Below are 27,840 nucleotides of genomic sequence, written 5' to 3'. Positions count from 1 at the left end.
TCTTTTTTTCTTGATGAATGGCCATTTAAACAGTATCACAAGAGAATAAAACTCATTAACTTCAGTTGTCATACATGCAAGGCTTGCAGTAACGCACCTGACACACACACACACACACACACACACTCTAAGGTTGCAAATCTGCCAATATAAACCCCTTTGAGTTTTCCTCTCTCCGCCCTTACTGCACAACTCGGGTATGACACAAAGCAGATAGCGAGCACAGAGCTGTCACTAATAGAAAGAAAGCAAGAAAAAAAAAACGACACAAGCCAATATTGATCATCTGTAAAATGCTTGCAAGATTTGACAATCTGTTTTCTTCCCCGTCACCTGCTCACCAGTACAGTGCCGACCCTCAAATGTCCGCTGCCCAACCGCCAGTCAAAATGTGGTAAGACGCGCAACCGGTCTGACAACACGGACACGAAGCCACTTGCAAGCAGGAACTGATCTGGGAGGACTGATGAAATAGCTGCTCCTCACCTTATAATAAGTAGGAAATAAACTGACGGCAGCGACAACACGGCTCTGATAACGCACGGGCCCGTTTCCAATTATAAGGTCTAACCAAAAGTCCAGAATCTTGCGAGCTGTCAGTCGTGCTACGGTGCTGGTTGAAGTATGTATTGAAGAGAGAGAGAGAAAAAGTCACTGCTTGGCATCTCAGGGGAGCCCCACTTTGTTTCCGTTTTATAATCAAAACAGTTTTTTAATTAAGTGTTTGCAACAAGCTACAAAAGTCACCATTTCTGCAAGTGAAAAAAAAATAAAAATTAGATAAACACCCTGCAGGAGAGTCTGGTATCAGAGACAGTGTAGTTATCTGGGATTGTGTGGACCATGCTTCATTCCAGATCCTCCATCTGTCGTTGGAAGCCGTCTGCCAGCTGCGTATGCCGCTGGATCAAGCCGGTCCGACGGAAAACTCACCTTTAAAAAAAAACACATGCCTCTGCTAACAGAATGCTGCCATGTATTAAGGGTAGCAGTGTTTGTTTTTTAGTCAAGCACTTGCTACGACATGCAGTAACTGTATCTGGCAGGAAAATAAACAGCCCACTGCAGAGTCAGGTACCTGACGCATTGTGGTTCTCTCCTAATTGTGTGGAAAACACAGTCCCGTTTTTTGTCCCCAATCTGCTCTGGCCAAGTGTCTGTCAGCCGTTACCGATGCTAGATGAAGTCATGGCTCGGATACCCGAGAACTGCCTCTCACTCACTGTGTATCCGCCACTTCAACAAACAGCCGACTGCAAAGTTAGACGCCACGGAAAGTTTTCTCTGACTGTGTGGAGTGTACAGTTTTGTTTTTTTTTTTGTTTTTTTTTTCCCCCTCGGTGACAACAACTACAAACGCACAAAGCAACACATCTTTCTTTTTTTATTGGTATAATGATGTTTTGAATCAAAAGTTTGCAACTGTAAGCAGGTTCTGCTAGGGGAGTATAGCGCCTCACTGTTTGGAAAGCCCTGGCTAGGCAACTGCAGGACTGGGATCTATCGCCCTCTTAAAGAGGAAAGAGTGTTTTGAATCAAACCTTTGGAACTAATTTCAAGAGGTAAAGTAAAATAAATAGTCTACAGCATTACTATTGGGCAATTAACATTATTACTTGGCCAATTAACATTAAATAGAGCAAAACAGCTTAAGTATGATTATTCTCTTAACTTGAGTACTTTTGATGATTAGAATAAAACATTTAAAAAAAAAATCTTATAGCATGACCACCAATCAAAAATAAATAAATAAAATAAAATCACATGTATGAGATGATGGGGCTGCAACATGTATACTTGTAGAGTAATATATATATTTTTTATATTTTTCCAAGGCCTGCACCAACCTTGGTATTTTTAGAATAAATAAAAAAAATGTCAAAATTAAGATAAATCAATAGGCTACTGTTTGTGAGACCATGTTACTTTATGAACAATTACCCGATGTCAACAGGGATAGCATTACCTGTGTCACATAGTGTTTGTCATCGTTTAAGAATGACGCATTATTATGGCTTAAAAGATATAAGATACAAGTAATAAATGTGATGTGTTGGTGGTTTTGGTGCTTTAGGAAACTCCTAAAGGGATCAGTAAAGCGTCCAAAACAGCAAAAAAAAAGCAACAAATTCCTCACCAAGATGACAAAAAAGAAGAGCACAACTTTAACAAAAACATTTGGTTAACATTTCATATAAATTCTGTTTCATCGTTCATAGGGTATATTTGAAAGGTAGAATTGTCTTATATGGTTCGACAATGGCATAGAGATTGGCGGGTTGCCGGTTCGGACCCCCACTCTGACCGTCTCAGTTGTCGTGTCCTTGGGCAAAACACGTCACGGTGGTCAGAGGTACCTTTCTGCTGTCTGTCTGCCCCAGGGCAGCTGTGGCTACTAACATAGCTCACACACACACAGTGTGAATGGATGAATAATAGGTGAATGCCTGACTGTGAATGAAGCTCTTTGGGGTGGTCAGACTAGTCAAAGCGCTATACAAGTGCAAGACATTTATATTGGCCCTTTCTAATAATCCTTTAGCGCACGACTCCAGTCCTCGAGGTCTGGTGCCCTGCAACTTTTATGAGCCTCAACACACCTGACTCAAATAATCAGGTCATTAGCAGGACTCTAGAGAACTTGACTGCATACTGAGGAGCTATTTCAGCCATTTGATTTAGGTGTATTGGACCAGGGACACATCTAAAAGTTCCAGGACACTGAACCTTAAAGACTGCAATAGAAGACCTCTAGTGCAGAGCTTTTAAATGGACTTGGGGTTAGTATAGAGTATACATTATCATTAAACTGTAAAAAGTGGGGCATACACAACCATAAAAAAAAAAAAAATTAACCACAATCCACTCAGTTGAAGTTTTATTGAAAGACAGGAGCTGCTTTCATCGGGGTGTTTGTTGATTTCTAAGTGTACCTGCTGGAGCTGGATTTCTCACCCATTCAAGAGACACCTTTGGCCTGCCGTCAACAAAGAATTGCAGATTTGATGCGCATTCCTGAGGAGCTCCACATAATCCTGGCTGCAGAAATCCAATTACAGCCTTTTCTACAGGAGGTTGGTTACATTCTCCGCTGGAATAACTCAAATCAATATGCAGCTTTACTGCCCAGTCAGTGAGGGGCCATTTGCTGCAAAGCAACGGCATCAAGGAGCAGCATTCTCTTAAATAGTCAAGAACTACTCCTCCAAGTTAGAGACCATTTAACAGTCAGTAACATCAACAGTTGTTGCCAGTAGGTCAATACGTTTTTTTTTTTAATGTGTGTGTTGATTAATGTCAGACGACTAATGGACTTGCCAATGCTGCCAACGCTGCTGATGCTGAGGCTGCCAGCGTGCATCGGCTCAACTAATCCAGATGGAACAAGACGACCCAATTTTTAAAGAGGACATTGACTTGTTACTGTCAGTGTCTTACTTGCGTCTTTGTCCTTGCAGTTGTGCAATATGAGCCGCTGCAGAGATGCCAGGATACCTGTAAAGTCATGCAGATGATTAATTCTTTATCACCCAGCTTGGTTCTGTGATCTTGTATGCAATGGGGGTGGTAGGAGGAGCATGGGCTGTGTTAGTTCTCTTTTAACCAGGAGGATACTAAACTTGGCACCATTTTTGCTCTTTTCAATTGACCTTTTTTCAACCAAGTTCTTTTTAAATAAGTGTTTTTACTGAACAGTGTTTTTTCTTATAATTTTAAACGATTATGCTTTTTGTAAATAATTGTTTCATCCATCTCAGGGTGCAATGTATGACGATGCAGTAAACCCTACTTTATTTGACTTTGCAGAAAGTGAGTCTTGCCAGTGCGGACTGGGGTTTGTGCTAACATTAAAACACAGACAAAAAAAAACTACATTTGCCATACTTTGACGCCAACAGGAACAAAAGTCTTCCCTCTTCTTTGCTCCATGTTGGTAGAATAAGCTACATTTGGATCTTAAATTTGAAGCAATGATTAATATTTTTTATACTTTTTAAATCACACAAGACATCTTTCAACTATTTATTTTACAGAACAGAGTAAGGGTTTATTTTTTTCCAAGCATACGTTTATTTAGAAAAGCTAATTTGACTAATTGTGATGAAGCAATCAAGATTCCACTTTTAAGTGCATAATCACATCTGTAACTTTTGTTTCAAAACCACTAATTCTTGTTCTGTACAGTATTTACCAGCTTTGAAGGTGCTAATGTTAGAGGCATTGGCTCTTTTGGATATAAAAAGTGTAAATCACCCCCAGAATGTCAGCAAACATTATAAATAAATACTAACTAGCAAGACAGGAATCTTGTTTTGTGCATATTTAGTGATAATGGTCAAGTTTAGATTAATTATGCTGGGAAATGCAACAAAAACCAAGAGGTATAGTTTCTAAACATTTCTCAATTCCCTATATCTACATTAATTTTATGAAAGCTGCAATGTATCTTCGAATTGCCAGAATAGAAAGACAATATAAACACATTTTTCTACTTGGAAAATGTATAACATTAGGGAGAAGCAAGTTTCATTTATTAGTCTTATCCAGGCTGTTCCCATATCACTCATGTCGTTATGAACACTGGGATCAGGAGGTTAAGCATCTGGAGCCTCCTGGACGCCTCCCTGGTGAGGTGTTCCGGGCACGTCCCACCGGGAGGAGGCCCAGGGGAAGACCTAGGACACGCTGAAGGGACTATGTCTCCCGGCTGGCCTGGGAACGCCTTGGGATTCCTCCTGAGGAGCTGGCCCAAGTGGCTGGGGAGAGGGACGTCTGGGCCTCCCTACTGAAGCTGCTACCCCCGCGACCCGACCCCGGATAAGCGGAAGAAGACGGACGGACGGATTAATATTGTTATACCTTTTAATGACACAATAAGGAATCTGATGTGGTTGTGGTACAGATCATGTAACATAGCGAGAATTTACATTTTTTTGTTGCAGATGTAAACATTTAAACATTTTTCTTTTTTTAACTGAAACCTGAGCACCCAGAGAAATCAATTTCTCCAAGAAAAGTGATCAGTTTACATATATTCATTAAATTAAATTCAGGTGTGTTAAACCACACACACACACACACACACACACACACAGAGTGGAGTTAGGTGCCCCTGAAGATTGTGTAGCTACATCTCTAAATCTACTGTACATATCACAAAAGAAGAATTGAGGGAAATATTAATTTCATAAATGCAGATGGTCAGTATGCAAATTTGGCAAAAACAACTTCTCACAACTTAAAAGCTATTGCCATTTTCCTTACTGAGAAGCTGCCCGCTTCCCACATTGTTTGTTGTCATAACATGGCAGAATGTATTTATGCCACTATTTACTTTATTTCATGATCATTGAACAATGTTTGTTACGCAGCTAATAGGGGAGCTAATACACAAATGTTGAATAGTCCTCTGTGGTAATATGTAGATTGTTAATCCAAATGCAAAATACATAAAACAAACTGCTTCTGCAGTGGATGTTGTGAGGTTGGATGCAACTAGAATCTTATTACAGTTTTACACACAAAGTTTCTTTTTTTAGCTTCCATGTTAACAGATACCCTGCTCAGAGGATCTCCGTAATTATGCTTATCAAGGGGGAAAAAAAAAAAAAATGGAGGGGAAGGTCATTCTTGCCATTGTGTCAGCCGGTTCTCATTCAGGCATTCCGCAATGATTCATTTCAAGTTATCAGAACCGCCATCGTTTTGAATTCTGAACATAAGGGCCGTTCTTTTGGTTAATGCGATATAAATGCGACCCACTCTTTAAATTTTTTTTTTTCTGTCTCCCTTTGTCATTGCAATAACTTATGCTCTTTTGTTCTTTTATGATTTGGTTACAAGGGCTATGATTTTGCCCCTGGGCTATTTGCTTCTTTATACTTTAAACAATTGAGTGGCTCTTTATTAATGAATATTTTTTCATTTAACTGATTACCATTGTTGGCATAATGGATTTTTTAATTAATAACAGGCTGTGTTCTCTTGTAATTAATGAGCAAATGTGTCTGTCCGTTTCGTTTTTGCATTTGCATTTTTTTTTTCTTCCTCCAAAGTGCGGTTCTGATTCAATAGGCCTCTCTTGGGTACTTGTATTGAAATACCTGAAAATTAGATTTTTTTTCATGCAAATTTATCAAAGAGGCTCCTTTTCCCCTCCTGCCAATCAAATAAAAATCAAATTTTACCTACCCCCTAATCAAATATGATAATTTATTCAGTAAAATAACCATGCATTTCAATGCATAGTCAAACTAAAGAAAGTAGATAAAATGAACGCGGTCTAGCAGTTGTGCCGTAAATGTGTACATCTTCAAAAAAAGTGGGATTAAAGAACTTTTTTTTTAAATTTAAAATTAGATTGCTAGCAATTTTTTTGTAAACTGAAAATTAGTATAGTATCTTGTTTTAGAAACTGACGATTGAGGCCCAAACTCCAAAATAAGACCCAAAGTATTGGCAATCATAATGACGACTATCAGCCAAGAAAGCATCATGACAGCCTGACATACCACAGTTATATATTCTTATGTCGCTGCTACCATATAGGGCCCCGCCTATGAGCTCATTTATGGCTCCTATAACTTGTGCAAAATAACTCTTTCTCATTCATGACATCTCACGGGAGTACTTCAGATTAACAGGGTGCAATCTAAATTCGTCACCTTCCAGATTTAGTCGGCAATGACACATGAGCAATGACAAATCTCCATTCCGAATGGATGGCGCCAAATACACAACAAATAAGACAGCAAATCACATTACAGATACAAGAAGGTAAACTGAAAGCCTGTTCAGAAAGATTCTCAGAGTCCTCTCCGACAGCTCCTAATTGAGCCTAAAAATTCCTGCCGAGGAAAAAAAAATTCCTGCCTTAGGAGTGATTCAGATAGTTGCTGAGAGTGACTGAGTGCAGAGCGGACAGAAATTCCTGTCTTAGTGAGGAGGAGCGGGTTGACCTCGTTGCTAGCTGCGACGCTGTCTTCTCAGAGCTGTGACTGGTTGAGACCAGAAACAAGCAAAGAAAAACCCAAATGTGCTCCCAGTAATCAGTGGAGAGAAATTAACCAATTAGAATTAAGATGTGTGTCATGATGGTGAAAGCATGAAAATGTTGAAATCCCCTTTATTTTTCTTATCGTTATGTTTACTTGCCATACCGGTCATTTTACTGCTTCAGCTATTTGATATTAATGCGCACTCACCTGTCAGCATTTTACTGCGATTGCCTGCTTGGAGAAAAAACGGTGGAGAAAACCGAACTGGACAGAGGAGCAGCGCCTCTGTCCTCACAGCTGTAAAGGAGTGTTGAGAGGTAAATTGGTCCCTGGATCAACACCCAAATAGACGTCCTTTGAAGTGCAATGAGTCTTTTTCTCTGGTTTTATGCACCAGCCTGGAAAATGAGAAGTGCTATGCGCAGCAATCAAAAGCCAGACTAGATGACCATTTAGGGTCACATCATCATGTACAATACAACAAATGCTTTCTTACCTCTTTTACATATTCCCTCTATGTTAAATTTTTACGTATATTTTTGCTGCAACTCTTTCCAATTCTTTTAAAATGTTTATTATTGAGAGCATTTTACAGTCTGTAAATATTATAGCAGATCTACAGCTCAACTTAGGTATGTTTTAGTAAAGGTGCTGGAAGCCAAAACTAGTCCACAAAAACAAAACAGGGCAGGACTTATTTGTTTTTAAGCTGTCTGCTCCCTCTGTATGTTGTATGTTCTGATAAAGGACGTTTTGACCAAAAGCTCACATTAAAAAAGGGAAATCTTGTGTGTGGGAATCTTTTGTTTGCTTTTGGACAGCCTAAATATATTATTCAATTTATATATAAAAATATATAATTCCTTTGTAGTATATTGTTTGTACATGTTCCAGTGTTTTCCCTTTTATTTATCCTCAATAAAATTGCGTTACTAGAACCTCACCTTTAACCCGTCCCCCTGCTGAAACCAAGTAATTTCCCTCTTTGGTGATGATAAAGTGTCTTATCTACATATTTGTATAAATGTGTATGTGCTCAATTCCTCCATTGTTTAGGTAGTGAATCAGCCAACCAGCTCTCTCTGTTCCCTTGCTTAAGACACTCTTAGGCTCGCCAAAGGTCCTCCTCACTACTCTTAAACACTTTAGGAGCTCTCTTCAGACCTGCAGTGCTTTATTAATAGTTTTTAATCATACCAGGGGAAAAATGCTAAGAAAAATCTAAAAAGAGAAGAAATAAAGAAAGAAAGAAAAACGATGTCACCAAGAGCTACTTTTACCCTTAGGATTCTTTTTAGAATATGACCCTTACTTATTTTGATGAAAACATAATTATCATTTGACTTCCAATAGCACAAGCACCAGATGAGCCACTCAGATTCCCTTCAAAAAAGGAACAATAAGTAATAATGACACTTAATCAGAGGAGCACATTCACAGTGCCTTTCACAAAGACTCACCATTTACCCAATGGTCCATTTTTGCACTGAAGTTTTACCTCAACAGGATCGGTCTATGATGTTGTATTCTGTTCCATTTATGGTCCGATTCTCTTACTGGCTTCTATGTTTGCAGGCTGCTGCTCTTTTACCAAGATAAAATACAAAATCCTGCCCTTTGTTTAGGGAACCCTGGGAACTCTCATATGATTGGCTCAGGAACCAGGAAGTAAACACGGGCTACACGCTGAATCAAAGCAGTTCCAGACCATACCTCTAGGTTTGAAAGGAGAAAAATGTGATTGAGATATTGTTGATGGAGAGGACCGATGGTTTATAGGGAATGCTACTTCCATCCCAGGTGACAAATGGGAATGATTTAGGGTTCATTTTACAGTATATATCTGACTTATAGCTTCTATATTGGTGGCAAAAACTGTAAGCTCAACTTTGAACCATTCTTTTTTTCCCGCGTCCTCACTAAGACGCAGAAAGTAGAGCACATCACCCCAGTTCTAAAGTCATTACACTGGCTCCCTGTATCTCAGAGAATAGACTTTAAAATACTTCTGTTAGTCTATAAATCCCTGAATGGCTTAGCTCCTAAATACATCACAGACTTGTTATCAGGGCATCAACCCTCCAGACCACTCAGGTCTTCTGGCTCCAGCCTTCTCTACATACCTAGAACACGAACTAAACAAGGAGAAGCAGCATTTAGTTCCTATGCTCCACTTATCTGGAACAAACTTCCAGAAAACTGTAAAAGTGCTAAAAGCCTGAGTTCCTTTAAATCGAGATTAAAAACACATTTGTTTAAAATTGCCTTTGAATGTTCAAGTTAAACTGTTTTACTGTTTTCAAATTTTTTATTTATTTTTTTGCTAAACCCTTTTGATTTGTGGGTGTGGCCAACTGGCTTCACTGTGGACAGCGACACTGGTGTTGATGGTTTCTTGGGTTGATCCTGAACATCCAAACATCTTGCGACTAGTTAAGACGGTGGATATTTTAACACATTTCGACCGTTCCAATGGGACGAATATCCTAAATAACTGGTATCTGAAAAGATCTCCACAACCCGAAACTTCATGAGCTTTAAAACTTGTGTTTGACAGAAACCCATGTATCTAAACATTACTTGACATGTATGCATACGTTTGAGCTTGTAAGTATGACATTCATGGGAATGATGACAGTATTTAAACTTCCAAGTGGTCATGGGTATTGGTGACCTCATTCTCAATTTATAACAACACTTCTGCGTTGCCTCACTTCTTGGGAATACGTCTCAGTCGCTACTCATCACTTTTAATGCTTGAATAATACTGGTCACCAGTTCACTGCTCATTAATCTTACAGGAAAAGGAGGTATATCAGTGTTAAGCAATGCCCCATTTCTTGTGCTGTTTTGGCAGAGGTGGTCTTAATAATGTGGCATAACTTCATTAAACCTGAGCCGCCTTTGAATGCTGTAGTGCATATGACCGAAAAACATCACAAACGCCTCGACAACCTTACGCAATCCAAAACAACTGCTCTGCAACAGATTGTGCCGTGGCGCTTACGCAGCTCATTCTCTGTATGTGTCGAAAACAAGTTGATTCAGTTTCACAGAGCACCAGCAGCTCGCAAATTTCATTGTAAAGTTTCCATCATTGGGTCCGCCGGGAATAGGTGGCAGTGAGATGGGGATCTTGTAACACACTGCAACCACAATTAGAAACCGTGTCATCAAGTAGGTTTAATGAAAGACGTGGTTGGGTTTTCCCAGCTGCCCTTTGGCTCCAGGCTGCTTGATTTGGGCTGCTTTAAACACAGCTGTTTTCTGTGTCTGCTATCTGGTGGCGTCGCGAAAAGAAATAGATCCCATTAAGACAACATTGTTGCAACAGTTCATCTGCTGCCATCATCTCTGCAGTAGGTCACGACGAAAACCACAGCGAGACAAGGGCTGCTTTGTTGTAGACTGAAAATGTTTGTCTCTGGCGCTGCCGTTTCATCCGTCTAATGGGAGTGGTAAACTCGTGAGATAATCTGGAGCAATTGATGCTGCAATAGATTACGGGATTACAACAGGGAGGAAAAAGAGGAGAGATGATAAAAGGAACAACTGTTAAACAAGACCGTTTCTCCAGAAACCCCTCGCTATCAGACTGAAAACAGCAACGTGGAAGTTTATCTGTTCGTAAAGAAAAACTAAACTTAAAGCTCGAGTTTCTGCAACGATAACAGTAACTTCAACAAAATTTCCAGTTCATTGTTGCTTTTAAACTTTTTACTTTCATGGTAAAATATAAAGTATGCCGTGGTTATGATTGACTAATAAATCAGAAAGGATTTTTTTTACCACTTTTTTAGTGTTAAAGAAAAAAAAAAAGTAATACCGAGAGAAATAATAGTGCCATTTACTGAAGCACTAGTCAAAATAGCTTAGCTAATTGGTTAGATTGTCCTTGGGGCACGGCTCTCTGAGCCTCTGGCCAATCGGTGCTTTTTTTTGTCATTCTTCTTCCAGTCAGATGAATTCATGATACATGTAAATTAAAGTTCCACCCCTGGCAGCTTAGATACATGTGAATGTCATTCAATCCATCATCAGACAAGGGATTGTGTTCAAGGGGAGTTTATTGTTATGTTATCTTTGAACTGTATGATAGAGATCTCAATGATAATGTAGAAACATCCCAATATTATTCTTTATAGATATACTTTCACAACAGTGGTTGGTTCATTATATTTTGCTCAAAGCTTTATTTAAATTTGACCTAAGGCAAGTTGATTTCAACAATGCTAGACGTTTAAGCACCTAACTATAACCAGGTAATTTTACAGGTAAATGCATGCTTAATTAGCCCATGCAAGGTCCATGTCTGAATAATAACAATAATAAAAAAAAAGGATTTCTTAATAATTTAAGGATTTCAATAAATTTCATTTGACAAATGTAAACTGAATGTTGTTTCAGGGTGCTATATTTTTTTTTATCATGTTGAAAATATTTTCTACACTAATACACTGTTTCGATAAAGAAAAAAAAAAGTAGTCAAAATTATTTGTGTTCTAACCAATAAAAATGCAGAAAATGTATGAGATAATTGTTGAGCATTTATCTAAAAGATTTTAGACACTAGGCAAAGTTTTTTGTTTTGTTGGATGACAATTCCCCCCCCCCCAAAAAGGTTCTGATGTCAATTTAGTGACGCAAAAAAACGAAAGCAAATTTAGCTATTCAAGTGCAAAGTGCAGCCGTGTTAGCTTTTAGCCAGCACACATCTTCTTGACATCATTTTAAAAACTTATTTTTAGGAATGTCTTACAAACATCCCAACTTTAAGACAGTTATCAATCTTCTCAGGTGTGGACATTCCAGCAAATTCACCCCAAAGTCAGAGCATGCAACACTCAGAGAAACTGTAAAATACCAAAGACCTTCATCTCAGACTCTACGAACCGTCCTTAGCATGTGAAACATTGGAGTTGACAAAAGGACAAACAGAAAAATGACTCATCGAGTACAGAATTGAATAAGAAAGTTTGTTCTCTTCAAGACAATGTGGCATTACTTTGCTTTATGTTGTGCTTAGACCGCTAACGCCATGTTGCTTAGGCTGATGAAACCCAAGCGGAGTTTTTGCATACAATTTACTGCACAATGTTAAGATGTGTTTAAAAAAATAAATTAATTAATAAAAAAAAAAAAATTGCATTTTGCCATAAACTGTCAAATACAGTGGTTAAGCCTGATGATTTGTGTTTCACAACCACTCATTCATTGAATCAGCCATGGAATTTGTTGTACCAGAGTACGCTTGAGTCTAAGGCCTTTTGGCACATAGCTGGAAAAACAAATAAATTTTTTTATTAAACAAAACGTTCAGTATTTCTCAAAGGTCCAGCCAACGTGGAGAGTTTAGAATACATCCCTTTTAGTGTTAGCGTATGGACGTACCAAAACAGAGTTTTAGGGTCCCAGTTTTAGGGGTATCGACTTGGCCGCACAGCGGAGGAAAAATGAACGTCATCAGAGAGGCGCTGATTTTTCCCTTGGTGTTGTGTTTGTTTACGATGCATCTAATCCATCTCCATGTTAAAGTGGACAAATCCACTGGCATGAAATCAACAGCACATGCGATCATTCATTTCCGACTGAGTATTTCCTGTCTTCACTTTGGTATCCAGACTTCATAGTAAAAGCACACGTGGAACGTTATAACGTTACTGTTGGTTCAGATATGTTGCGCTTGTTTGTTTTTACAAGCCCTGCTGGTGTAATACATCGAGATGCAAGAGAGAAAGAGCGTTTGGAGGTCAGCTGTTTGACACCAACTCTCTACCCCAATACCGAGGTGCAATGCTTTTTGACGCTGTTGTTCTGAAGGATTCTGACTGGGTGACTTAAGTTTTAGCTTTGCAATACATCCCCCCCCCAATAGTCTAAAATGCTTACACCAGTGAGGGTTGTTTTAAAGTGTGCTAGTTTATGTGGATAAAAACTTTCCCATTCGTACAATATTTTTCAAAACGATGAGGGGAAGATGTTCGACCTCATAAAGAACTGGCTACGTGTGTACAGGGCCTGATAAGAGGCCATATAACGAAAGTTACGACTGTAACTACGGTTCTATGAATCCCAGATGACCGCCAGAGGCGGTGCTTAAAGCACTGAATGATCACTCTTGCGCATGCACAGGTCGAGAATTTTATACCAACATGGTCACGTGTGACCCCCGGTGACACCGGTAAGCCCATATAATCACGTGACAACGACAGCTCAGTCCCTTAATCTTCTCGCGAACAACACGATGATTCCGAGGGACCGAGCGCTCTGGCGGTCATCCGGGATTCATAGAACCGTAGTTACAGTCGTAACTTTCGTTCTATTTCATCCCTACTGACCGCCAGAGGCGGTGCTTAAAGCACTGGATGACGATTACCAACAGAGTCCTGAGGAATCACACAGAAATAAACAACCCTGAAAGCACGCCCACCACACTGGGATGAAGATGCGTGCTGGGATAGGATCCCCACCAAAGGGTGAAAGTCGGCCAAGTTAACCCTGTAAAACCTTGCAAAGGTATTCGGGGATTACCAAGAGGCTGCTGGACATATAGCCTCCAGAGTGACCCCCGCCATAGTGGCCATGCCACACTAATGCTTCTGGTGGAATGGCACCGTACACCAGCAGGGGGTTGGCGGACCTGTAAAACGTACGCTTGTTCCACCATGTCCACAATCCGACGTGCAAGACGATGTTTAGAAGGAGCCTGCCCTTCGCAGGGCCCTGAGTAGCAAACAGATTATCAGACTGCCGCAGAGAAGCTGTGAGTCTGACATATGCCTTCAGTGCCCGAACAGGGCAGAAAGGCTAGGCCCATCTGTATAAAGGCAAGCAAGCTGGAGGGACACAGTGTGGCCCGCCAATGAGGCCACAGTAGGAAGAAACCCAACATCAGGCCAGAGAACAACATCAGCTGGATTCCCATGGCAACAGGGCTTGTGAACAGACAACACATGTAGCTTCCTGACCCACTTCGCCGAAGCCAAGGCAAGGAGAAAGTCTTTTGACAGACACTCAAGGCTTGCATCTGCCAACTGTTCAAACGGAGGAGATTGCAGGGCAGCGAGGACGAGAGAGAGAGGTCTCACACAGGCACAACAGGGCATGTGGGAGGGTGCAAACATCAGGCACCTCTCAGACACACAAGGCATCCTTGTTACGGCCTATCGTTTCTCCATTCGCCACCGAATGCCAGCAACATAAACTTCCAGAGTGAATGGAGACCAACCTTGAGAAAGCAGCGCTTGAAGGAAGGTTAAAAATAAGAGAAACAGGACAGTGTACAGGGTCCTCATGTCTTGCATGACACCAGCTGCTAAACTTTCCACATATGGGTATAAACCAGTCGTGTGGAAGGGGCCCAGGCATTAGTCATCATATGTCCGATGTTTCCGTCATACTCTGAAGGAAACGCCGGCCCGGTAGCGGCCAGGCCCAGAGTTGGAGGCGACTGGGATTGGGATGCAGGATCTGACCCCCCAGCTGTGACAGAAGGTCCGTCCTGTGGGGAAGAGGCATTAGAGAGCTGCAACAGAGCCTGTGCAGCAAAGGAAACCCGATTCTCCCTGGCCACCAGGTGGCCACTAGAAGGACCCAATGCCCCTCCTGAAGGACCCTCGGGGGTGTTGGGCCTATCATGGGAAGCGGCGGAAAAGTGCAGAACAGCACTCTCGGCCAGTCATGTGCCAGTGCGTCTTGACCCAGGGGACTGGCATTGTCTGCCAGGGAGAGCTAAAGTGGGCAATGTGTTGTCTCTTCGGACGAAGTAGATCTACAGCTGCTTTTCCGTACTACTCCGAAATGACCCCCACTACCTCCAGGTGGAGTCTCCACTCCCCCGGTGGCGGGCGTCCCAGAGACAGAATATCGGCCGAAACATCTGCACCCCTGGAATGTAGGCAGCTCTCAGGCTGGCGAGAACAGGGGCTGCCCAGGTCAAGAGCCTCTGGGTCAGCCACAGCAATGTTAACAAGCGTGTCCCCAATTGATGGTTGATATGAAAAACCACTTAAGTATTGTCTGACCGCACCCAGACATGCTGTCCGCACAGGTCTGGGAGGAAGTGCTGCAACGCCCGCTGCACAGACTCTGACTCCAAGGCGTGGATGAGCTGCAGTTTTCCTCCGCTGAGACCGTGACCCCGGGCGATCTGTCGCTGCCACGCCCCATACCGTGGCGGACGCGCCAGTAGAGACAACCTCTTGTCGAGACGGCAGCGAACCAAGTGGAACCCTTTGTCATTAATACTGCATTTTGCCACTGAGCCAGTGATGCGAGGCAGTAAGAGGACACCCACAGTGTCGTGCGATGGCACCGCGTACGAGAAGGGTCCAGCCTCAGGCTGTGAACCGCATCCGCAGTGGTCGCAGAGACAACCGTCCCAGGGGTATTACTGTAGTGGCAGGAGCCAGCTTGCCCAACAGATGAAGATAAGCAATAAAGGGGGTGCACAGCCGGACAGAAAGTCGGGCAGCATATGCAGAATGCCCTCGACACGCTGAGGCGATGGGCGAACGGTCACAGTGAGGGAGTCCATTGTGATTCCAAGAACGTGACATTTTGATATGGAACTAAGTTACTCTCCTGCCAGATCACACGTAGACCCAATAGGTCTATATGGACGAGTAATGTGCTCGTGTCTGCAGTGGCTTGGGCCTCTGTGGACGCACAGATGAGCCAATTGTCCAAGTAGAGCAGGATCTTTAACCCCTTGGCCTGCAGAGGACACAGTATTGCAGCAATGCACCAAGCAACATACGTAGGGACAGAGAGACCGAATGGGAGAACCCTGGACGAAAGGCTTGCCCTGAAATGCAAAGCGGAGAAAACAGCCAATGACATGGTGCGATTGGGACATGAAGTATGCGTCCCTCATGTCAACCAGGGTGAACCAGTTGCCTGGAGAAGATTGTCTGAAGCACATCCCCTCCCAACATGTGGAAGGGGATGGTCTCGAAAGAACATTCAGACCTCTCAGGTCCAAATTTGGGTCGAGTCCGCAGCCGTTTTTTGGGACCAATAAAAATACTTAAGTATAAAGCTCCCTGGGTCCCGCAGGGGGTCAACAGGCAATATACCACCCTTGGCCAGCAAGGCATCCATCTTGGGCTCAGAGTCTGAGCCTTTACCTGGTCGCGAATTCCCGTCATCCTGACTCGACCAGGAAAAGGAGGGCGGTGGCGGAACTGTAGCACGTAACCCTGGGCAAGTGTAGACACCACCCATGGATCAGAAACGAGAGCGGTCCAGCAGCCAAGCTAGTCCTGGGTAAAGTGTCCCACCGCCAGCTCGGTGATGCACTGGCCATAAGCAGGCCGTGGTTGCCCCACAAAAGGTGTAGTTGGGGCAGGATAAGTGTGTTAAAGTGAACCAGAGGCACTCCCAGCAGGACGCCAATCGCCTACGATGCAGGCCGGCCAGGTGCTGCCTTGTACGCAAAGCCTGGGTTGACCGCTGCAAGCGCAGCAGAGCCAAATAACTCCCCAGAATCACTGGAAGACTCATCAGGGTCTCTGTACAGGCTTCGGTTAGAGGAGACTGAGCCAATCAACTTGGCGGCATGCTACAACAACGGTAGACAGGACACGGCCAACTTACCTTGACAAGAGAGAAAAAGCATGTAAAGGTGTGTCAATCGCGGAGCCTCCAGAGAGGCTGAGAGACCAGTAATAAATGCGACAATGAGTTACCAAGTCGCCCCAAGAGACCCCGAGTCATAGACTCTACAGAGTAGATCGGCAGTCACACGGCACTGAGGACGAGGACTACAGGCATTAGCTCTCAAAGCCTGCTCCGGCACCACACTGAGGGATGCTCTGGCATGTTCGAAGGAAGGCATATGGCCCAAGCCAAACTTGAGCACGTCTTGCATGGCCGCCAGGGCCCTGCCATCAGAGGTCAGCAACAAAAAAAAGGCCTGGGTGCCTGCCCAACAGGCATGAACCACCTTCACATATTCAGCAATGGGGAAACAAACGACGACCTAGTAGTAGGACGTCGAAAGAAGTACCAGAAGCCGCAGATTGGTTCGGTTGAGCATCCAGCTACAACCGGGCAAGAGCAGTTCTCAAAGCGCCCACTATCAAACCGTCCTCTTCCGACAGAGCCGGAAGAGATACGTAAACTGGCTGCAGACAGATGCGAGCCAGAGTCAACTGATGTTGAAAAACAGTACCCGATGCCAGGAATATATTGCATCTCCAGTCAAGGCTTCTCTATGGCGATCTGGTCCCAGACAAGAGGGACACAGATCATACCCACCCTTCGACTGGAGAGGGGCCAAACACGCTCTGCAGTAGGGCTTGTCCAGCATCTTATGCTCATAGGACTAGGTCAGGTCGAGCTGAAATCGCCACCCCTGACACTTAAGCCGACGAACGAACAGGCCAGGAAACCCGGTTGAGCAGAAAACGCCACCTTGGGTTCCTCAGCAGCGTAAAAGGCTGCAAGGAGCACTACGATCACCGTAGCTACAGAAGTACCAACCACCAAGGTTGCAACATTTATTGAGGCAAGCCGAACACGCTGCCCAATGAATGATAAAGCAAGCTCGAAAACGGCTGCTTTGTAATAAAACATAGGCAAGCCGAACACGCTGCCCAGTGAATGATAAAGCAAGCTCGAACACGGCTGCTGTGTAGTAAAACATAGGCAAGCCGAACACGCTGCCCAGTGAATGATAAAGCAAGCTCGAAAACGGCTGCTTTGTAATAAAACATAGGCAAGCCGAACACGCTGCCCAGTGAATGATAAAGCAAGCTCGAAAACGGCTGCTTTGTAATAAAACATAGGCAAGCCGAACACGCTGCCCAGTGAATGATAAAGCAAGCTCGAACACGGCTGCTGTGTAGTAAAACATAGGCAAGCCGAACACGCTGCCCAGTGAATGATAAAGCAAGCTCGAACACGGCTGCTTTGTAATAAAACATAGGCAAGCTGAACACGGCTGCACAGTAAATGATAAAGCAAGCCCGAACACGGCTGCTGTGTAGTAAAACATAGGCAAGCCGGACACGGCTGCACAGTAAATGATAAAGCAAGCCCGAACACGGCTGCTTAGTAATAATAATATAGGTAGCCGAACACGGCTGCACAGTAAATGAAAAGCAAGCCCGAAAACGGCTGCAACGTAATAAAATATAGGCAAGCCTAACACGGCTGCACAGTAAACGATGAAGCAAGCCCGAACACGGCTGCTTAGTAATAATAATATTGGTAGCTTAACACGGCTGCACAGTAAATGAAAAGCAAGCCCGAACACGGCTGCCACGTAATAAAATATAGGCTGCAATAATCCAATATAGGCAGCTGATGCGCCGGCAATTAATTATAAGCAGTCGAACGCGGCTGCTATTTAACACTATCGGCAGCGCGGCTGCTATTTAACATTATAGGCAGCCGAACGCGGCTGCAACCTACCATTACAAGCTGGTCGAAATCGCCTAACGTCTTACCAACTGCAACGGGGAAATCGGCGCGGGGAGCGAACGCGTCCCCGCTCCCGCCGATCAAAGGGAAACAACTTTCCAAAGGAACAGCAAAGTTGTAACAAGGGGAGCTTGCGCAGCCTCTGGAGGGCGAGATAATTCTCGCAGCCCCGACCGTAGTCTCGAGGCTACCAGCGACAAGCAATCAGTGACTTACCACCTATACAACCTGCATGCGAGAAGATGATAAGGGACTGAGCTGTCGTTGTCACGTGATTATATGGGCTTACCGGTGTCACCGGGGGTCACACGTGACCATGTTGGTATAAAATTCTCGACCTGTGCATGCGCAAGAGTGATCATTCAGTGCTTTAAGCACCGCCTCTGGCGGTCAGTAGGGATGAAATAGAACCCACAGATGAAGCTTGCCCCAAACCTGGGCATCACCAAGACAATGATCTAAAACACAGCAGCAGATTAACAACAATAAAGCTGAAAAAAGAAGAAGGAATAAGGTGTCGCAAGAGCTCAGTTAAAGTCCAGAGAGCGCTGCAGAAATTAATGTTTGTAAACCCCTGATGAAGTGAAGCAGTAGTCTTACGAAAAGTGGACCAAAATATATCCACAAGGATCTGAGCAACCAAAAAATTATTTACTTTTTCCCCCCAGTCATTATATACACCTTTTAGACAAACATAATGAAAAACACACTTTGCAGCTTGAAGTAGTTTAGAGTAAAGAGCTGCAGCAAGAAAAAAAAGTGTGATATGCAATGAATGTAAAGAGTTCTGTAGAAAAATAATGGCCAAACAGGGAGAGAAAAACATAATTTCTGAAGAAATGAAGCTAAACAATAAAAACGCACTGAATGTTAGACATTTAAAAAACATTTGTGCCGAAAATAATCCATCTTATGAGCAAAAACGTCTGCTATTTCCCATTAAAAATTTACCAGTCAAGTCAAATCCCTTCACTAGTGTCAGAGAAATCACAAAAACACATCTATAGCCAACACTTTTTTTTTTTTTTTTTTTTTACCCGCGAAGATATAATCCCTGGCAGATCAGAGCCGATTAATAATTACTGAGCCACACTCACATTTAAGAGAAAACAAGCGGCGTCTTATAATTTTTAAATTATCACAGCTCAAAGCGTAAACCAATTTGTCATCATGACACATCCTGACAACACACAACTGCATAACTCAAGGAGACAAATTCCACAACAAAACGCCAATGTTGGTAGGAAAAGGGAAAAAAAAGAATCTATTAAAGCCCAGTCAATGCAAACACACAAAAGAAGGCAGCTCTAACAGAATCAAATGCACAATGAAAGCCAACTCAGGCATAATGAGCACAATAGCCAGCTTTTATACCAAACATAGCAGAGGCGATAGGAAAGGAAAGGCACGGCGAGCAGAGAGAGGTAATTCAGGTCCTACCTTTTTTGTAGTCACTCTGCAGTTTGTGGTTTTTGATCCATTCTGTAACTCAGCGAATTTCCAGAGCTTTCAAACTTTTGTATTCCAAACACATGGAGCTGTTCCATGGGACTTCAGATTGCATGGTTACTGCTTCCACAGCCCTTTGATTGTACGCTTGTTTGTTACTTTTTCAATTGGTTTTGGTTTCTGATCCCTTCACTAATTATCACACCTGCTTCTTGTCAACCAAAGCTGGCTCTACGACTCCAGGTTTCAGCTGCTCTATGGCTGCATCCGTCACTTACTCACTTCTATAAGGCAGTTGAGCATAAACAACCATGTTTTAGGACTGTAGGAGGAAGCAGGAGTGACCAAACTGAACTCACATGAACAGGAAGACCATAGCAAAAAAAATACCACAGGCTGGGAATTAAACCCAGGACCCTTTTGCTGCCAGGCAACAGTTCTACAAACTGCTCCACTGTGCAGCCCAAAAGGACAAAATGCCTCAGAGAAATGTGAAAAAATATGGAAGTTGAGATGGAACGTGTTTAGAAATTAAAATTTCATCTCCAAATAAAATATTTGATTTTGTTATTTGGGCACAAAAACCTTGTTCTCTTAAAATATTTGGTCAAAGTCTGAAATATTTTGATTTACAGGCAGGCATTCAGTTCAAGGTAAACAAAAAAGACTGACTAGGTTAAAAACAGCATTAATACAAAACTGCAAAAAAATAAAAAATAAACTTTTTTTTGAGTTCAAAAAGTTAGTGCTGTACCAACATAGGCTGAAATGCCACTTGGAAAGGACAAATCAATCAAATGTTTTAACAGCTATATATATATATATATATATATATATATATATATATATATATATATATATATATATATATATATATATATATATATACATTTATCACTTTTTTCTTATCCTAACATAGCTAAAACAAGAAGAGTTTGCTTCAATTTAATGTAAAAATAATAAGAAGAAGGGTAGTGTGTCTTTGCATACACTATATGCAGGTGTTGTTTTTTCATTTTAACATTCAACACGATGGTTTCACTTTATTTGGTGGACATTAGTCGAGTGGAAGAAACAAGTTCGTACTGAATATAAGTTCTGCTAAAACTCACTCACTAATCAGATGGCGTTGTAGATATTTTCTGGGGGTAAAAAAAAAAAAAACAGAACACAATCTTGAGAATGAGTTTAATCATTATTTGCCCATAATTTTAATTTGTGGGTAATTTTGTGAATCCCTAATTGGTGCCACATGACTCAGATTGGGGAGGAGGAATGCGTATCAGCCACATTAGTTATACATGAGAAAAAACCTACATCACAGTCTCCCTCCTCCTGGGAGAAAATATTTTGGGGTCTCGTTCTCACCCAACATCGGTCATGTACTAAGAATAATAGTCTATCATTTGAATAGCAATGAGAAATGCACCAATGGGTGACAGCATTATAATGCCATGCTATGCTTCTGTGAACTTGGCAATTTGCTCTGAATCACCAGTTACTCCCAGTGTGTTTGTGGCCTTTTTTCTTTTTTTTTTTGTCTGTGTGTCTGTTGGAGCCGCTGTAACCTACAGAAAATCTGCCGCCACATGTCATATTTCTTTCTGTCTTTATGACCATGGCAGTTAGCAATGGTGTAGTGGGAATCCATTGACCCGATAGGCAACGCGGAAGCAGAAAAGCTGAAGTCAGGGAAATTCTGAGTTCAAATGATCAGAAGAAATGTACAATTAGAGAAGTCTTAGCTCAGTGTTTTGGAACGTCAACCAAAAAGTAGCCGTATTTCAGAACACAGTAATTGGATTACAGTAAAAACCTGCCCTGAGGTTGTTGTGAAATGCATTAAAATCATTAAAATAGTAATATCAACACAGTAATTTCAACACAAAGGGACTACTGGCTGGGCTAAATTAGGTGGTGTTCATTTTAATTTGACCTGATGAATTCAGTCGCACAATACAAAGTACGTCCAGTGAGGATAACTAGGATTGAAAACGGCTTCAAAGTTAATTTTGAGGTTAGTTAACTTAGTGAAAAAAATTAGCCATTTCCAAAAAAAATTCTACTGGTTTGGCACACCTGCTAAGGATGTGCACAATATCTTAACTGGGTTGCATTATGGGTAATTTCTCCTTTTTGGCTACCAAACAACATTTAAAAACTGCGGAAAGCAACAAAGAGAACCATGTTTCTCTCTGTGACACCAGCCATCCTCTGCAGGGACACTGTCCATGTTTTGAGCTGGGACACTAAAGTTGAGCTTAGTTAGGTGCGTAAAGCACTGATTTGGCTGGAGGTGCGAGTTGGTCTAGGACCGAGAAAGAGCGACTTAAGAGATGTGGTGGACAGAGAGCGACACAGAGGCGATGGAGAGACAGTCGTGTTCTTCAGTGAGGGTTGAAGGGACTGGAAGCAGCTTCTAGGTTCACTGCAGCCGTCTGGAGACTCAAAGCACCTCTGAAGCACCGTACGGTCTTGAGATGCCCCCGGGCACGGTGGATATGTGCAGACAGCACTGCCCATCAGACCATGATAAAATGCTTTTGTACAGCACACCTTACTGCGATGATAAATAGGGATACATCATCGATAGTTTTTAAAGCAATATGACGTGTTACTGTAACCCTTTTTATATTTCTGTAACCCAACTGCCATGAATAAAGTGTTGCTTTGGCCACATTTAACGTGGGTGAGGCGATATTACGGCATATGGTGCCGCTAGTGTTCATCTACTATATTTATCAACTTTTCTGTTATTCCTGGATGCATTTGAAGTATTTAAAAAGTGACAGTGTGCAAAATAACATTCCTGTCAGGCTGTTTCCATGTCCTGTCTCTCTACTCTCGTCCTCTGTCGGCGTTTGTTTACAGGGCAGCCGCTCTGAGCCTGATAGCTTCCTCGGTTCCTTAATAGCCTACATAAGGATAAAGTCGTATGACTCGTGCATGCGCAGATGTAATGCACAGTTCGCTTATTCTCCAGAAGTGGGCTTTGGAGATTTGTTTTATTCCAAAAAAAGTTTCAAAAAACAAAACAACTGGACTTTTTTCTGGAGTTTGAAGACGTTTCGCTTCCCATCGAGAAAGCTTTCTCAGTTTAAATGTGAAAGCTTTCTGGATGGAAGCGAAAAGTCTTCAAACTTCGGAAAAATGTCCAGTTGTTTTGTTTTTGAAACTTTTTTTCAAAAAGTTTCAAAAACTGAGAATCTTGACTGAGAATCTTCACCAGCGAGATTTGTTTTACTTCTCTAAATTAAAAAGTAAAAGAAGTAAAGTAAAAGAAGATTAGCCAGAAGTTGTATGCAAGTAAGAGTAGCATTACTTCAACAGAATAATACTCAAATAGTTAGTTACTACGACACACACCTGCCTAATTACTTAAATCTAGAGCTTAAAAATAAATGCTTCAGTTACATTTATTTATTAAAATGTATCCATTGGTGGTTGTCCCACTAACAGTTCAACCACTGCTCCAGTGTCAGGTCTTCATCAGCCTCTAACATGTTCTCTTCCCGCGATGCTCTTTATTTAGCTACAGCCATCTTCTCCCAAACACTGAGCAGCTTCCCTGTCTCTGCCGATGAAAAGCATCCCCACCGTATGACACCGCTACCGCTCAATTTTACATGGGAGATGGTGTTCAAGGTGGCATGCGATGTTAGTTTTCAAATATTTAAATGGAAAACATTTGGGAAACCATGTAACATTGTGCTTCGTATTTACAAGGGTGTGGTTTGCTTTCCCAAACCTATTCCCTGTAAAATGCACGGAAGCTTGTAGTTGTAAGAAAAGAAAGTGGCATAAATACCTTTGTAAGGCGGTGCAGGCTGATATAAATAATAGTCTTGTCCAATCAAACACATTTATAACAAAAAAATGGCTTTAAAGTCTATTTGTAAGATTTCAGATTTTATGGAAAATGTATCATATTGCCACAAGACATGACCTAACGTAGCCAGCTTGGAATTGTGTTCTTCCGTGCTTCAATATCTTTTCATTTGTCGTGGTATACAACCATTGTTCAGTCCAGCCTGTGGAAACTCCATCTCACTGACAGAGCAGGAGAAAAATCCATAGTCCTCTGTGGTGATCACATTGCATTAGAGGCTGTAAATATTTAAAGGGTTTTGAATATCCTAGCTGTTTTCGACAATAAAGTAAACATAACTATGTCAATAGGGGTTTCTGCTGCCAGCCCAGAATCTGTTTGTCATAGGGGGGAAAAATTGCTTTGATGGACCTGGAACTGTATTAGCAAATACGCTTTCTGCCTGAAAATGTTGTGTTTTGCAAATGCTGGAAGGTTGTGGGGCTTAGTAAATTTATTAAAATTCTCCCTCTGATATGTACACTGGCATTAAAAGGTAGCTACCCTCTTTGGATTTTCTTTTGTTTTTTTTTACTGTTATTCAGATCTAAGTGTTTCAGATTAGGAAACTAATTTTAACATTCGACAAAGATAAAGTGTGTAAATGCAAAATGCAGTTTTATTTAACAACAATTCTTGCCAAATCTCATGTTTAATCAGGAACCTTGCCCTCAGTATTTTCCCATCAGGAAGTTAAATTTGGATTATTTGTTCTGTGGAAATCATCAATTATAATTTGTTTTTACACGGGTTTTGGTTAAAAAAAAATAAAGCATTGTAGATATTTGTCTTGTGCTTTTGCAGTTTGATGTGTGCACCCTGAAGTTAAACTCGCATCGGCCTATCACTAGGAAAGGAATCTGAAATCTTCTTAAACTGTAATAGGTCTATGGTGTTGAAAGCTTGTCATGGCAGCATAATTGCATTGGGATGATTCATTATTTATGAAAGATTTAGACTCGTTAATCTGCGAAATGTACCGAGAGCGTTATCATTTTTTTTTTCTTCTCTCCTGACTTAGTGTCTTGCACAACTTCACAGAGAGATGAGCGAGCTCTTTGATGTGCAGTCAGTTTCCTTGACTGTCATTGTGAAATAGTTCTCCTTGACAGCTCCTCCCCGGTGTTTTCATTGAATCATTATCTGTGCCAATGTTTGCACTCAACCTTTTTTTTTTTTCCTCTCCCTTCTTTTGTCTCCCAGCTCCACACTGACCTCGATAAGGGGGACAGTTCGGTGAAGTACACCCTCTCGGGGGAAGGTGCTGGCTCCATTTTCACAATTGACCAAACTACGGGGGACATCCATGCCTTAAGGAGTCTTGACAGGGAGGAGAAGCCTTACTACACCCTGCGGGCCCAGGCTGTGGACATTGACACCAATATCCCTCTGGAGCCGGAATCTGAATTTGTCATCAAGGTCCAAGATATCAATGACAATGAACCAAAATTCCTGGAGGGACCGTATACAGCCAGTGTACCTGAGATGTCACCAGTTGGTAAGAGACCATGTAGAGTCCATTCTTTTAAGCGAAAGCCTTTTCTCCTTACGAGAAACAAAAAGACTAAGTTCAGCTTGACAACAGAATGGTTGCAACCAGCGGGGCTGACGCTGCTCCACCTAACAGATTTTGACATTTCAGAGAACCATTTTATTCTTGGTGTGCCCTGCGTACATTTCACAGCTTTTGTCTTTACCCCCCCAAGACCCCCGGGGACTGGGGGCAGATCAAGGTAAATTTACTGGTAGGATAGTTTTCTCTTGATGTGAATCACAATGAAGCCCTCGAAACTTCAGATTGAGCAGTCTCGGAGGGGATGAATAGATAGAAGGGAAAACATGATGCCGGCTCCCTGAATGAAAAGCTGTACTGTAATGTTTACTGTAGAGGAGAGCCTTTCAAGTTCATAAAAAAAAGATGTCTGCCATGCCCATGAAAGGAAAGTGAGGAGATCAATAAGATAGATGATTGTGGATAATCATACATTGCCGTTTTCCTATTGAAAAAGGCAATGTATACTTGCTCAGGGGCTACTCATCCCACAGGGCCCTAGAAGCTGTTTACAAGGCAAACATTCCTTGATCAGATTGGAATGTGTTTGGAATTAAAAACAAAAGTAATATAAATTAATACATCATTATATGGACACAAAATCATCTGATCATGACGTACGTTTACATTATTTATTCAGAATACAAGCAATTTGAAATGGGAAGAATCTGAATCTGTGTCTTCTTTGAATTTCTCCATTGTGAGATGAATAAAGTATCAATTATTATTATTATTATTATTATTATTATTATTATTATTATTATTAGTAGTAGTAGTAGTAGTAGTAGTAGTAGTAGTAGTAGTAGTAGTAGTAGTAGTAGTAGTATTCAATTATTATTCTTAGCGTCCAGAATCCAGGTTGAGACATTACTGTTCTCCCAAAGATGCTGCAGGCTTATTAGGACATTCAGGTAGTCAGGACAGTTCGCCCCAATCTGAACGACATGATCGGGAGTGTTGAGATTCTGATTAGCGGTCGGCGTACACCACCTGTCTTGTTTGGATCACAATTTCATTCCTTTTTTTTTTTTTTTCCCAGTGTCCTGTCTAGCAATGTGGCAATAAGAATTGATGTCTTAATGCCAAATAGAGCTCGACAGATTTTGCTTTTCCAAGTGGAGCAAACCGCTTTCGCCATAATGCTTCGCTTGATTTGTGCATGTAAATAGCTTTATTGTGATTCCTGCAGGGAGAATTTCAAATTATATGGACACTACAATGGGAAAGTGGGAGAGTAAAGGAAGAACAAGAAGAGAAAAAAAAAGAAAGAGAAGAGGTGAAAGAAAGAAGAGATAAAAGGGAGAGAATGATAAAATGTGCTCTGTCTGCTCCATCACCTGGAAAGAGACGCAAAAAGAACAGCACAACCAACAGACATAAAGCAACAGATACAATCGAATAACACCTAGATACCATTACTAAATCATATGTATTATTATTTAAGCTGACATGTGTAGTGTGATACCTTAAAAAAAGAAAGTGAAAGAAAGTAAATAAATAAATTGTAGCCTTTCTGTATATAAGTGAACATTTAATACCTGGGACCCAGCACCTGTGGGAGTTTGTGAGAGTGCACTAGTTTAGGTGAAAATTATACAAAAGGAAATAGCTCGATAGTGGTTGTGGAGAACCAAAGACCCGCCTTCCCCGAGCACAGAGGCAGGGGTCAGGGGACCCATAACCCCGGACTCCCAAAGCAGTGCGCCCGAGAGGGGCCATCACAGGAAATCTGCAACCCCCCCCCCCCAAGGAAAGAGGAGACACGACCCAGAGGAAATCCTCCAGCCACCGCAATGCCGACGCCCCCAAGAGCCGCGGGGACGAGCCCGTGGGCTCCGCCGGCAGCCAGCCGCGCTGAAGTGGTCCTGGCCATGGGCCCTGGGGGCCAGAGGCCCCGCAAAGCCACCGCCGGGAATGGGCCGGCGCCCACCCGGGAACCCGCCCCAAACCCGAGGACTGTCAATGCGCCAGAGGGCCAAGGCGCCCGCCAACGCAGCGGAGGAGGGCAGGACGTGGGGGGATGGGCTCCGCACCTATCGGAGACTTGAGATGTTCTTGGGAGAGGGAGCGGACCGGACCCAAACCTGGAAAAAAACCTCCCTAGTGCCCCACACACAGACACACAAAAAAAGGACGCTGTACACACATTCCCACACAACATTCACATCCAAAAATCCCAAGTGGGGGGGGTCACCACAATTCAACTATACGACTGCCTGTGCCCGACCCCCGACCCCCGCCCCCGGACCAGACGCCCCCCGGATCAGGCCCTCCAAAGAGGGGGGGCCAACATGACCTGCAGGGGCCACCCGACCTGAACCCCCCCTCACCCACTATATACTTATATAATAAACCCCCTCCCACCCCGACCTTACCCTAGCCACCCCTGCCCCCCATCCCTTCCTGGGGAGAGCAGAGGCGTCAGCCCCAGACCCGGCAAGCCGCTGGCTACCCGCAGCACCCCCCCGCCAAGACCCCGGACCCAGTGGTCCGCACCTCCTCCAGGCCCCAGACTCCGTACCGCGATCGGAGATCGGGGTGTGCAA

General features: G+C 42.5%; 1 protein-coding gene and 1 long non-coding RNA gene across 2 annotated transcripts in view; one reads left to right on the top strand and one right to left on the bottom strand.

The window, feature by feature from the left end:
- LOC110368966 overlaps positions 1–20,138 on the bottom strand; it is a 69,593-nt gene extending 49,455 nt beyond the window's left edge. The window contains exon 1 of the long non-coding RNA XR_004927428.1: positions 19,866–20,138. This is a non-coding gene — a long non-coding RNA (uncharacterized LOC110368966). The remainder of the gene's footprint in view (positions 1–19,865) is intronic.
- Positions 1–27,840, top strand: part of LOC118556860 (cadherin-12-like) — a 118,182-nt gene that overhangs the window by 85,297 nt on the left and 5,045 nt on the right. Inside the window, exon 3 of the mRNA XM_036125398.1 lies at positions 24,946–25,240. Within this exon, the coding sequence (XP_035981291.1) occupies positions 24,946–25,240 (295 nt within the window). The remainder of the gene's footprint in view (positions 1–24,945; positions 25,241–27,840) is intronic.

This window comes from Fundulus heteroclitus, chromosome 21 (genome assembly GCF_011125445.2).
Source record: "Fundulus heteroclitus isolate FHET01 chromosome 21, MU-UCD_Fhet_4.1, whole genome shotgun sequence".
Classification (NCBI taxonomy): domain Eukaryota; kingdom Metazoa; phylum Chordata; class Actinopteri; order Cyprinodontiformes; family Fundulidae; genus Fundulus; species Fundulus heteroclitus.
This window is presented reverse-complemented; position numbering and strand designations above follow the sequence as displayed.